Source organism: Mustela lutreola, chromosome 1 (assembly GCF_030435805.1).
Source record: "Mustela lutreola isolate mMusLut2 chromosome 1, mMusLut2.pri, whole genome shotgun sequence".
NCBI lineage: Eukaryota > Metazoa > Chordata > Mammalia > Carnivora > Mustelidae > Mustela > Mustela lutreola.
The window spans coordinates 68899064-68913041 of NC_081290.1; the positions used below are offsets into that span (position 1 = coordinate 68899064).

Below are 13978 nucleotides of genomic sequence, written 5' to 3' on the forward strand. Positions count from 1 at the left end.
CTGGGTTTGAACCCTGACTCTATTCATGGAAAGTCTCTATGAGAGTAACAGGACCACTTGACTCAGGGTTTGTTGCAAGGATTAAATAAGAAAACCTGTGCAGAACACTCTACAGTGTTTGGAAGACAGCAGGCACCCAACAAAAGTTAGTGGGGTGAAGCTAAGATCTACGAAATGAGAAGGCAGAAGCCAGGTGAGGATGTGGCAAGGGAAACATACAGCAGAAAGAGGGAATAGCATATGCAAAGGCCCTGTGACAGGGAGAGGCATGATGAGTTTAAGGAACAGAGGTGGTCAGGGGAATGAAAGTGTATAGCCAAGGGTTGATGGGTTTGGGGGGGCACTCAAGGAGAGAGGAGGCCAGATCTCAAAAAAATCCCAAGCCTCTAACCTTCACAGTAGCTACCACATAGCCTCTTCCGGTGCAGCCCCGCCTCCCATGCCCCGCCCCCACTCCCGCCAGGTGCAAGGACTCCAGCCTCCGGCCTCCAGCCTTCTTCGGAGGATCAGGGCGGGGCGGAGGAAGAGCTAACGTCAGTTCACTTCCGCCCCCAAAGCCTAATCAATTTGGCTGCGGCGGCACGCACGAGGAATGGAGAGACTGCTCCATCCTTCTCCACGGAGGTGGCTGCAAACCTCGTCTCCCTGGAAACCGGAATAATCATTGGAAGTAAGCTCCTGGCAACTCCGCTCACGCGCGTGGGTGCCACGATTATTATACAAGCTGATTTACACACTGTCCTTTTAAAACCTATACACCATAAATGTGAAAGAAGGCTCACTATTCCCACTTTTCTGGCAAGTCATCCTGCATGAGGAGCAGGACAGAACGAGGAGGTTCAGCTGATGTTCTAAAATCTGCACTGCCTGCTAAAAATACAGTGAAACCTGCTCCTCCTCACAGCTATCGCATTTCGAGTCAATCCCACGCAAATGTCCAGAGAGCCGCATGAAGGGCCTTCATATTACATTTACTGGGCAGATGGTTTCCGTGAAATGTGGGCGAGGGGCTCTTGCACGCGGGTTGCCTTGAGAATGTGGGTGTGGCTTCTCCAGACACAAGGAACCTCTGGGGGCTTGTGCCGGGGTACTCATGGGGCACCAATGGTCACGCACTCCTCGCAGGAAGGGGCATGAAACTGTGAGCTCAGGGGGATGTCTCTGTAGGCCAGAACTGGCTAAGTAGGTGGCACGAACAGAGGTGTGTTCCAAAGCACCCTGCATCTCCCCTGCTCCCCCAGCGCCCCCAGCTCTTTAGCTGCAGCCACGCCTGCCTCTCCAGGATGCAACACAAAGTTATTTAACGCTGCAGTTCGCCAGCAGAGTGAGTCATGGGCTCCCCAGGCCTTGCTGCTGCAGCTGCAGAGACGGTGTGGAAGGAACCGCAGGCGCAGGCCCAGCCACTCGGCCCGATGGGACCTCAGAGGGCCTTCCGGAGAAGTCCCATCCCAGGGCACCTTACAGGAAGAAGATGGAGGGCCCAGAGATACCTGGGGAAAGGCCATCTCGCTCGCCCCACGCGCCTTCCTTCACCCACCTAGAGGTCGGATGGTCAGAAAGAGGCTCTTACTGTCCCCCCTCCCCCCCGCTCCCCCACCGTTGCACTCAGGCTGTGAATCGCCTTCTGATGAATTAACTCACACGCACCCGAGCCTGAGGAAAATTCCGCATGTCCAAATGAGATTCATCCAAGGTTCTGTCGGAGGCTTCACCTCCAGCTGGGCAGCACCTCTACCCACCTCCCCACTTGCGCCTACCTCGCCTGGTGTTGTGTTTACCTTGGCTGCAAAACCTTACACCCACCACCCCCATGCACAGGAGCTGGCGATTCCCAGTTTGCGCTGTAGGGTCCCAGCACCTGATCTCCTTAACCCTCCCCTCCCTGGCATCCAGACTCCCGCACCCATCCCCCTCAGCATCCAGGCTCACCCCTTCTCTGGGCTCCCATCTCCGTTCCCCCACCTAAACCTCCTCCCCACCTGGGCTCTCCATTCTTGGGTCCTTCTCCTTCCCCTGTCCTGCAGACTGGTCCCCCCCCCCCCTCTCCTGTACCCAGGCTTTCCCTCATAGCCTGACGGCACCGGGTTCCCCTCTTCCCCTCCTCCCTGCACCCCAAGCTAACTTCCTCTGGCGTCCAGGCCGCTGGCAGGCCGGTGGGCGTGGAACCTGGTCGCCGGGGAAGTGCAGACCTAGGGGCACAAGAGGTGGGAGGTATTGGGGGGTGGACCCTTAGGGGGAATCCGGGGGGAAGGGAGAGAGCCTTGGGGTGGGGGGTGGTGTTCCCAAAGCGGCCAAGATAGTGGGAGGAAGGCGAAGAGACGGGAGGGGGGCACTTCTCCTTGGGGAGGCGGCAGAGGGGCGTCCTAGGGGCTGCGGGGGTTGGGGGGAGCGGAGGAGGGCGGCGCCTGGGCCAGGCTCACGGGGCCGCGGGTGGGGTGGGGGGAGTGGAGCGTCCAGGGAGGGGCGCCGCGGGCTGGGGAGGGGGCGCGCGCGCCCTGCGGTCCTCCGCGCCGCATCGGTTCCCGGCGCGGGGCCGCGGCGGCGGCGCGAGGCGGAGGATGCGGACTCCGGCGGCGGCGGCGCGGGCCAGAGAGGACGCGGGAGGATGAGGAGGAGGCCGGCGGTCCGGCCGCGCGGCGCCGGGAGGAGGCGCAGGCGGCGGGGGCGGCGGCGGGCGGCGGCGGGCGCGCGGGGTGCGGGCCGGCTCGGGCGCGGAGGATGAAGTGGAGCGTCCGCGGGGCCTGCGCCGCGCTCTCCTCCTGCCTCCTGCTCGCCTGCGCGCTCAGCGCCGCCGCCGTCGGCCTCAAGTGCTTCTCGCTGGGCTCGGAGCTGCGCGGGGAGCCGTTCCGGCTGGGGGCGGCCGCCGGCGCCTTCTACTCGGGGCTGTTGCTGGCCGCCGGCCTCTCGCTGCTCGGCGCCGCCCTGCTCTGCTGCGGGCCCCGGGACGCGCCCCTCGCGGGGCCGGGGCCGGGCCCGGGGCTTGGGGTCCCCGCGGCCCCGGCAGGGGCTCCAGAGGCCGCGCCGGGAGAGCCGGGGGCCGCAGCCGGGCCCTCAGGGCCAGTGAACAGCCAGAACCTGCTCCTGCTCGGCGTTCTCGTCTTCATGCTCGGGGTCCTCAGCGCCTTCGCGGGCGCCGTGATCGACGGCGACACCGTGTCCCTAGTGGAACGCAAGTACTCCCACTACTGTCTGCCGCCCCGCGCGCCGGCCGCGGCCCCCGGTCCGGCCCCGGGCCCCGCGGCTGCCGCCCCCGGCCCGGCCCCCGGCGCGCAGCGCGCCCGCAGCACCCTGGACAGCGCCACGTCCGCCAAGTGCCGCCAGCTGAAGGACTACCAGCGTGGCCTGGTGCTTTCCACCGTCTTCAACTCGCTCGAGTGCCTCCTGGGCCTGCTCAGCCTCCTGCTGGTCAAGAACTACAGGTCGTCGCAGGCTCGGCGTGGCCGGCGCGGCCGGCGGAGGGGAGGCCGGGCCCTGGCGCGACCCCGCGGCGGCCCCGGGCTCCGCGCTCAACCATCAGCCTCCCGGGCGCGGCGGGGCCGGCGGGGCCGGCGGGGCCGGCGGCTGCAGCCGCGGCCGAGCGAGGCTTCCATCCTGTCCCCGGAGGAGTCGGACTTCACCGCCCCGGGGGACTGCGCGGGCTTCGCGGCGCACCACGCTGTCTCCTACATCAACGTGGGCGTCTTCCACGCGTTCGACGAGGCGGGTGTGGAGGTGTGCTGCGGGGGGCACCCGTCGGTGGAGCTGCCGGGGTACGCGCCCTCGGACCCCGACCTCAACGCCTCCTACCCCTACTGCTGCCGGCCACCTTGCGAGGCGGGGCGCCCGTGGGAGCCAAGCCCGGCCTGCTGAGTGCCCGGGCCCACCCCAGATAGACAGCGCTCGAGCCCGCGCACGCCTCCCCGCCCGGCCGCCGCAGCGAGGGAGGACCAGGGCTGGCGTGGCGTGGCACCTTCAGGGGCGGACTGGCCTCGCGTCGCTGAGGGCTCCTCGCCGCGAGACTGGTCCTTCACTATCACCATTTCTGTGTCTGGGAGGTTTCTCTTCTTTTCTGTGTCTGTTCGTATCCGGATTCCATTTTAAAGTTTACAATAAATGTCTTGGGGTTGCCTCGCCCCCATCGCACTTCTCTTTGGCAAGTCCGGTTCAGGGTGAGAGAGCTCAGAGAGCGAGGGTGATTTCACGGGAGGAAGGACCCACGCTGAGAGGACAGAAAGAGCAGCGGGTACTTTATGGGTGGCCGAAGTGATACAGCACCCAGCGGCAACACTTTGTACACGGATGTGCCTGCTTTTGTTGATACTTTCTTACTGTAAAGCTCTCCATAAACAGTGAAAATGTTTGGTAAATTTATTGCAATTTAAAATTGGTTAGTTCCTTTATTAAATTAATTGCTATGTTATTGAGATATTCATAAAATCGGAGTTAGGGGGCGTCGACACACAAATCAGTTTGGGGCAAATGGTTGAATTTGGTCAAGTGTTGATTTTGAACAGCTGTATTCTGCTGGTGGTTGACTCCATCCAACCAACCCCTTCCTAAAGCTAACTTTCAGACTGGCAGTGGGGTTTCTACTGCAAAGCTGGGCTTACTTTTGGCTAATATATATGGACAATCCGATTCTATTTTGGAAAATCACAGTCATAGTTTTTCTGGCAAAGATTATTTTCCTGTTAATTAATTCATTAATCTGGTAATTTTGCATATTATAGCATTTCATTTAAAATACACCCCTTAAATAGCCTTAATTGATGTGAAGGTCATACTTCTATATCCTTAGGATATATATACATGTGTGTGCATACTTACACACATTATATTGAAATGTGTACTAGATGACAGCAAAATATGTTTCCATCCGGTCTGGTGGGCTGGCTGGGAGCCAGGCTGGCTCAGAGTCTTGGGGCAAAAGGTAGTTCTGTTGCATGTGCTGGATTTGTGGAGCCAGACAGGGATGCTGGTAATTCTCAAGGTGCTTGGAGCAGAGCCCCATCCTGGCCTGAATAGTGTGTGCCTCCTGCAAAGGGAGTGTGGGCACACCCAGTGCTCTGCCAGGGGTGAGCACCACACAAAGCACTCTAGGTGAGAAAAGCTAAATGAATCACGTGTAACATCTTTCTAGTGTATAGGGGTTCACTTCTAATTGTGGGAATGTAGCCAGTTTTAGGGCTGGAGGTGGTTTCCAGGTCCAGGCTCTGGGATGAGACTTCTTAGCTCCCAGGTATCTTGCACAAACCCCAAGTTCCCTAACCTAGACAACCAAAGCCCCATCCCAGCTGCATTGGAGGCTGTTAGAGAGCAGAGGTCCCATGACCAGGCAGAGGAGTGGAGATCTGTCACCAGTTAGCACATGATCCGTGGGGGTGACAAACCCATCACACTGATGCTCGGGCAATTCCTCTGTAACATGGGGGATATGATCAGAGGCAACAGGCCAATGTTTCCTCCTTGTTATGCTGATACTGCTTGAGGGAAGAGGATGATTCACAGCCAATTTAGTGGGTTCTCATCCACAGTTCTCTTCAGATATTGGCCCATATTCAGCCTCTGGATTCAGCCAGGTTGAGGGCACAGCCCAACTAGTCCAACTGCTGGTCCTCATAGCCTGGTCCTTCTCATGCCTCTGCGTCACCAGCTCACTGGCCATTAACCTTATACAGAAAATATGATACATGGCAGCAAAAGTGGCTTTTAAGATACTTTCTCCAATCTACCTAAGTCAAATCAAGAAGGAATTGCCAGATGTTTCCTGTTTCCTGAGCAGGGATGCGCCCCACTCCTGGAACAGAACTCTCATAGACAGCTGCCAGGCTGACCCCCCAGAACTTACACAGCAGAGGTTGCTAGGCCAGTGTAACCCCAGATTGGTGGGCACAGGGTGGGAAGGCCACTGGGCAGGCACCACCCCAAGAAAGCAAACAGCAAGGACATAAGTTGTCAGACCCCCCAGTATCCTTCTGGTTTTCTGAAATGTTCCATCTTTACAGAATTTGTGCAGCTTAAAATGTTATATGCCTTATGAATCTTTGAGATTTGCAATCAGAATCAGTGGCCTCTCTAAAGATTCAGACATTTCTTGAGCTAGAACAGAAGGCAGAAGTGGGGTGAGGTGGGTGGGTCCAGTGCCGGAGGTGGCCGGAGTTTCGTGCCATCTGTGTGGTTATCTGGCTGGGGTAGCAGGGAGCACCTGGGGGTGCTCCAACAGCTGCATTTTCCCTGGCGAACTTTTATGTGACCAACAGACTAGAAGAGAGATTTCAAGGTGCGAGTGTTTCTAACTCCACATACATTGTTAACTCCTATAGAGGCTGATATAATGGTGTGGGATACCAGGATTTTTTTTTTTTTTTCAGAGTTTATTACGGGAAATAAAATCAAGTCTCTCTAAACTTACCTTGTTCCAAAGATCAGTACTCAGGGAAATGGGCAGGGAATTATGAAGCTACTGAGCTTCCTTTGAATTAGAACTGACTTCCTTGGGCCACTCCTACGCCTGGACAGGCACCTGCCTCATGGCACTCACCTCTCAGGCCCGTCCATCCTACTTCCTATAAGTTTCAGTTTTTAAAAATTGATTCCTAATGCTCCTTAGAAAATAAAGCCAGTCCCTGGAACTTTCTTAGAATGGGTCTTTCTCTGCTTCTGAGAATAATAATGAACCGCTGCTGGCCTATTGGTGGCCAGACCGAGTTCATGACTACGATGAAGTACCGTGATGAAACAAACACATTTAGGGTTGCTCTGTGGCTTACTGCTGAGTTTATAAGTTATTGTCTCCAACACAAGGTTGTTTGTCTTTAAGGGAGTACTCTAAGACAACACATAAGGAAGCCATCAAACAAAGCGAATTTGCCTAGATTGATCAGTTAGATTGATCAGTAGGCCCTCCCAGGGTTGCAGGCGTCTTTCCTTTGTCAGAGGGGGTGGTCTGCCCTTGGCAACACAAATCCGAACCACTCAATTGGATTTTTGACTGAAATTCAATTAAACAATCATTTGATTTTAAAGAGCAGTGAGACAGTGTTTGTGATGAAGACCATGCAGCTGGCGATGAAAGATTTCAGTCCTGGTGGGTGTCATGGCACAGGACGGCCAGAGGCCTTGAACAGGCACACACACTCACACAGCATGAACGCACACACAAGTACAGGCACACACGAGGGCACAGAAACACAAATGCATGTGTGTGCTCATGTGGACATGTGTACACACAGGACATGTGCACACGGACACACATACGCATGTGTGCACACACCTGCACAGACATGCATGCAAGGAGGCACACACTGCCTCATGAGACATGTCTGAGGGCCAGGCAGCAGCCCTGCTGGGAGTGTCCAGGGCTCCAGGTATAGCCTGTCTGAGTTGGAGAAGCCTGGCTGCAGACTCGCCCCTTTGCAGTGTGGTGGGATTTGCTTATGGGGAGCATGCCTGGGAGGGTGCCTGGCGGGTGCTGAGCTGCACAGAGCTTTGCACACTCTGTCACATGCAGGGGGAGGAGAGGGGGGTGGGCCCTCTCCCAGTTGCCGGCACACACAGCAGCTGCCGGCACACGCAGCAAGCCACATGTGAGCCGCGCTGGCTTTGGTGCCAGTGGTGTGGGGCAAGCTGAGCTCCTTGCTGCTTAGGAGGGTCTGTGTTGCATGGATACCTGCCACGGCTTGTTGGTGCTGACCCCTCTGGGGTCACCTTCAGCTCAACTCCCCCTCTGAGCAAGGGCTGCCTGCCTGCCACGCTGTCCTGTGGTACCCTCCAGGTTATTGCTGCCCCAAAGCACGGCTTTCTCATCAAGAAAGAAAGTTAGTAAATGACAGAAACCTTAAGAAAAGTGAATTCTGGCATATAAATATGTATAAAATTTATATACCTGCGTACCTATTTCTTACATGAGACGGAGGCAGCAGTCTAATGCCAACTGGTTGACTTTCCAGATGATCCAATATCTGCTTGGTTTGCCACTCTTTAACACGGTGACTGACAGGAGCAAAATACCAACAAAATGGAAAAAAAAATGAACTTAGGAAAAGAGTATTCATGAATCATTGTGCCCCCAATCTGAATTTTCTAAGGACTTCCTGGGGTGGCAGGAAAAAGCCTGGTGGTTCCCAGAGCTGTGTTTATAACAGTTGTCTTAAAATCTCCATGTTTAGAGGGGTATCTGTTTATACATGGGAGTTTCATCTAGGGAAGCCCTGATCTCTGTTTTGCCTTTTTACCTGCCATTTATCAAGAGAATGTCAATAAAATGTCTTATCTCTTTGGGATCAATAAAATCTGTGTTAAAGCACAGCACCCACCTCTAAACACACAGCAGTCCTTTCCTGCTTATCTCTGCCCGGGTCTTGTCCTGGCCCTGAAGGCTGTGGCCGGATGTGGCCAGATCTACCCGCAACGTGCAGGATGGGTAGGTGGGTGGGTAGAGACTGCTCTGACCTGGCACTCTCTCTGCCCTGGATTTGCTGAGGGCACCAGGAGGGGTGCCCACCTCACCTGCCTTTCTCCTCAACACCCAGGCCCCAGACGTGGCGGTGCTTACCCTTTTTCTAACCCACCAGCCTAATCCTTTTCCTTTTCTCCATTCCCATTGCAACATTTCCCTAAAACACAGGTCAGATCATGCTATCCTACTCAGAAACTGCTCTTTAAGAACTCCCCTTTTCCTGAAGGAAAGCAAAATCTGGTGGACCTGGCCCAGCCTGACCCTTTGGCCCTCTCTGTGAGCTACCAGGAGCTGGGGACAACCTGAGCAGAGGCTCCTATCTGGTAGGGCTCTATGAATAAAGAGTGGGGCACACGTCAGATCCTTGGTGTGCAGTGGGAAAGCGGAAGGAGCTGTGATGCTGAGCAGGAGAATAAGGAGGGTGTGTCTCTCAAGCAAAGTGTGGGGCTGGTACCCTGGAGCTTGAATCCATCGCCTGTGGCTTCTGTCACAAAGCACGGAAACTGGGTGGCTTTGCTCACAATCTGCAGCCTGAGATCAAGGTGCTGGCAGAGTTGGCTCCTCCTGGAAGCTCTGAGGAAGAAGATTCCAGACCTTTCTCCCAGCTTCTGGAGGCTGCTAGCGATCCTTGGTATCCCAGTCTCTGCCTCCATCTTCACGCGGCCTTCTCATCTGTCCCCGTGTGCCCTCCTCTGTGTCTTACAAGGACATTCTCATGGGATTTAGGTCCTGCTCGAATCCAATGCAAATAATGCCATGCTCTGGGTGGACCATACTTTTGGGGAGGACAATACTGAGGGCAAAGCTCAGTTGAGGTTTGTGGTTTGCTCATTCTTTCCTGCAGGAAACATTTATGCCTTTCTGTGCAGGCCTAGCTGCAGAGGACCTCAGAGGACCAGCACTCCTTGCCTGGGACATGCTGTGCGCGAATGACGCTGCTGGAGCCCTCATCAGACTATGGGTATTTACAGACTGAATAGATCGTCCAGATGAATATTCTAAAAAAAGCTGAAACATTAAAATTAATAGCCCAAGGGGGAAAAACTTTCTGAAAATAAGTTATATGTGATCTATTTGCAAATATTTTGAGATAACAGCCATAATAACTACATTAATTTGCAAATCCAGACAGGCATATGTCATTCTTCTCTCCATGCAGGTTTGGGGCAGGAGTGGCCTCAGTGCCCGGGAGGTTGGGGGGACTGCCAGTAAAGCTGGGAGACAAAGGCTTCAGGACCCCAGGCTATTTTGGAAAGTGACCTTCTCCCTCTGACAGGGATTCCTCTAGGCTTTTTTACCTCAGGGCATTTGCAGGACCTTGGGTCAGCCTCTGTCTTATTCACCTTAGGAGCTTTCTTTCTGCCTCCTGTCTCAGCTCCAGCCTTGGTTCATGGTTTCTCATTCTGTGAGAATGCCTGTCCCCTGTCCCCTGACCCTGTGTCCCCTTGTCCTGGCTCAGCTGGGCCATCACCTTTGCTGGGACCTCCCTTGAATTCACCTGCAGGACAGTGTCTGCCCTCATTCCTACCCTTGTCCCAGTGGGCATGCCAGTGAGAGTCCCTCTTGTCTTTTTGGTGTAACTGGCATTATTCCCCCTCTATCATTACTCCAGTTCTCCGTAGTGGAGTCATCCCCAGCCATGAGATCACTGCCTTCCCTCACTGCTCTCCCAACACCATCCACTCCTGAGGCTGGGGAAGGAAGGCCCTACCAGCTGGCAGAGGCCTCATCCTCACTTGCCCATCCAACAAGGGTTTCTGAAGACTGCAGGCCAGCCCTTGGGGCTCCACGGGGAACCTGGCGTATAAACCATCATCTTTGTCAGTGGTGTGGGCCTCACCTGATAAATGGCTAGCTTGTCTGGAGCACTCAGCCTGGGCCAGGCCCTTTAGGCTCTCTGCCCTTTCAATCCTGGGAACTATGACTTTACAGGTGGGAAAACTGAGACTTCAGGAATTCAATTCTGCCCAGGAGGGAGCCAGTGTGGGAGCTGTGGCCTGAACTCGGTCTCTCCTGGTGCCTCAGACACCTGCCTTGTTCTAGATGCAAGGCAAGACCAAGGATCTGTTTCTAAGCAGCATACCCCAGGTATGGGATGGGTAGCATGACAATCTCTGTGTCCTTCCAGACTCTGGGTGCTTGCAGCCAACGGCCTGTTTGTGACTCCCTTCAGGGTGCCTTAGGACCCTAAACTCAGCTTTTCCCCTAAATTCAACATCTTCCCTTCTGGGCTGAGTGACTCTACCCCTACCCCCTCAACCACCCTAGAATCTTGTCCACATGTCCTGCACACACCCATCTCCCAGCTCTTCAACTCAGCACTCTGTTAACTCAGCTTATCAGTGTTTCCTTCAACAACTGTTGGCTGGACCAGATGTCTAATTCCAGACGTGCCGCACACTCCCTAACCTGCCACTTGTCCTGATTCAAGTGCAGGTGCTTGCTCTTGGGAGAACTAGAGGGTAAATAGATTTTACATTCAGGTTTTTCTTTTTTTTTTTTTTTCCACACAAAGTCCAGAAGTCTGCTTGTATTTTACACATAGAGTACATCTTAGTTTCGACTAGCTGCATTTCAAATGCTCAGTAGCTGCATGTGGAGAGTGGCTGCCTGCTGGTCTTAGAACAGCCTATTCTTGTACAGGCTTCTTTTATTTTGATTAGGGAAAATGTTCAACATGAAGTATTGCATAGAAATAACACACATGTATCCACCACTTGGATTCAGTTTGCATTGCCATCAAAACAAAAACCTCAAATTTAAAAATTTTAATAGTCTAAAATGTTATTCTCCATATTTCATCCATATTTCTCTTTTATTTTTATTTATTTTTTAAAGATTTTATTTATTTATCAGAGAGAGAAAGAGAGAGAGAGAGAGAGAGAGAGAGCGCACACAAGCAGGGGGTGGGGCAAAAGCAGAGGAGGAGAAGCAGGCTCCCCACTGAGCAGGGAGCCTGATGTGGGGCTGGATCCCAGGACTCCAGGATCATGACCTGAGGTGAAGGCATGTGCTTAAGGACTAAGCCACCCAGGCGCCCCCTCTTCTATTTTTAAATATATAAAGTATGGCAGGAGCAGCCAGAGGTTCCTCCTCGTCCTTTGGACCAACCCTCATCTCAGGTTGGTTTCAGGTCATTCCCAGGGATATTTTTGTGCTTCTGCCACAATGTGTGTGTCCATGCACCACCATATATACAGTACTGTTTCTGCATGTTTTTAAACTTCACATAATGGTATCATACTATGTTTAATCTTCATGCAATATGCTGTTTTGCCCTCAGCATTACATTTTTTAGATTGATTTGTGGCTTTCCCTGTACCTCTGGCATATTTACTCAAACTGACATATTGTATTCTGTTGTGTAGATATACCACAGCTCCTTCAACATTCCCCTACGGAGACACTCCTGGATTACTCCCCTTTCCACTTTCATAATCCACACAGTGGCGAAAACCTGTCCTCTTGTTTCTGTGGGTCCCACACCCAGATGTGATCGTAGGACATGTGTATTTCAGCTCTGCTGGGAGCTGCTGGTTACTGTGTACTGTGCAGTGTGGACACAGGTTGCTAGAGTCACAGGACCCCCGGCAGGAAATGCCCTGGCCCCCATCCCTCCACACCTGCCTCGCTTTGGCTTCTTGTTCTTGGGGAAATGGTATCTCGCTGTTCTCACTTGCATTTCCACTATTGCTAGGGAGGCATCTGTATTTGCTTGTTCAGTCTTCTGTGTTGTTCTTGGACCTTTCCACACATTAGACTGTCACGTGGCATACAGAGTCTTGCCAAGATGTGGGCTAAAACTGTGTTGGGGGCGCCTGGGTGGCTCAGTGGGTTAAGCCGCTGCCTTCGGCTCAGGTCATGATCTCAGGGTCCTGGGATCGAGTCCCACATCGGGCTCTCTGCTCAGCAGGGAGCCTGCTCCCCTCCCTCTCTCTCTCTGCCAGCCTCTCTACCTACCTGTGATCTCTCTCTGTCAAATAAATAAATAAAATCTTAAAAAAAAACACAAAAAACTGTGTTGGATCAGTATGTTAATTTAGGGGGAATGCTACCTTGACAATTGTGAGCCCAACCATCCTTCTTTGACTAGGTCTGTCCCTTCACTTATTTGGGTCTTCCTTTATGTCTGTCAATAAAGTTTAATATTTTTCTCTGTGAAATACTTGCATGACTTTTTTCAGATCATCCCTGAGATACATTTCAAGTTTTGTGGTTATTGTCAATGCTGTTTGTTTGAAAACTATATTTTCTACTTGTTTGGTTTAAAGACAATTGCTGACCTGGCATTTGGATCTTGTCCCCAGCAATGTTGCAAACATTTCTTCTCAGTTCTAATAACTCGTCTATTTCCAATATCATCTATGACTATTGATGGTTTTGGTTCTTGCTCTCCAAACCCCCTGCATGTTTTCTGGCCCAAGTGTTCTTCCTAAGATCTCCCACATAAACTTGAGTATAGGTGGGGATGACAGGACTGAAGGCACTAAGTATGGGGCTCACCTGGGATCTTGGTAGATACCCGTTAATACATTAAGTGTATTTTCTTCTATTTGTAGTCTGCTAAGAGGTTTTTTGTTGTTATTGTATAAAGGGGTACTGAGTTCCATCAGTGTCTTTGTCTCATGAACATGGTCATTTTCCCTCCAAATTCATCTGTTATTGTGGTCAATTACTCTCATATATTTTTCAATTTTAGATCAAGCTAATAATGCATCTATTTTCAGTCAGTTGTACTATTTTTTCACCCTCCTACTCCATATTTCCACCCTAATGAGCACCAACTCTCTTTGGTAATATGCTTCTGTATTTATAGAAAACAATGATTTACACTGAAATTCTAATTATTTCTATTTTGGGCATGATTACTGATTTATTACTATTGAACTTACACCCCCAACTTGACACACAACATTTTCTCACCACACTGCCTGTAGTGTTTTGGCTTTTTTTTTTTTTTTTTTCATTTTTCACCAAATTAGTATTCTACTTTGTTAAGATCATGGACATTGTCCACAGGTAAAGTATACAGTGTTCCATGAAGACAGTGTCTTTTTTGTTTTCCTTGAAATTAACAACTGACTGATGTTTTCCATGAAACTGACAATACATCCCCAACTTTTGACAAAAGTGAAGCGTCATCTCCATGTGTCCAAACATGGCAATTAAACCAGGCTTTCTTTTTATATGGGCCTCCCTACCCAAGTCCCCATTCCCTCCCGACATGGGCTCTGTGGGTCTCTGTAAGTCAATACTGGAGATCCCCCCTTGCTCCTCTTAGGTCCCTGCATGTAGCTATACACCGTGTCCCAATATCTTCATGGGCAGGAAGTGGGGCTGAATTCTTAAGTGACACTGGCCAGTCACAGATGTTTATAGCAGCTTTATTCATAATTGCCCAAACTTGGAAGCAACCAAGAGCTCTTTCAATAGGTTACTGGATAAATAAACTGTGGTACTTCCAGACCATGGAACATTAATCAGTACTAAAAAGAAATGAGCTAGGGGCATCTGGATTGCTCTGTCAGTTAAGCACCTGAC

At 52.2% G+C, this 13978-nt stretch overlaps 1 protein-coding gene across 1 annotated transcript; it reads left to right on the forward strand.

The window, feature by feature from the left end:
- The first annotated feature begins 2528 nt into the window (after window positions 1-2528).
- TMEM271 (transmembrane protein 271) lies at window positions 2529-8289 on the forward strand. Its single transcript, XM_059167893.1, has one exon. It carries the CDS (start codon window positions 2719-2721, stop codon window positions 3847-3849), a length of 1131 nt encoding a protein of 376 aa, XP_059023876.1. The 5' UTR covers window positions 2529-2718; the 3' UTR covers window positions 3850-8289.
- Window positions 8290-13978: the final 5689 nt, after the last annotated feature.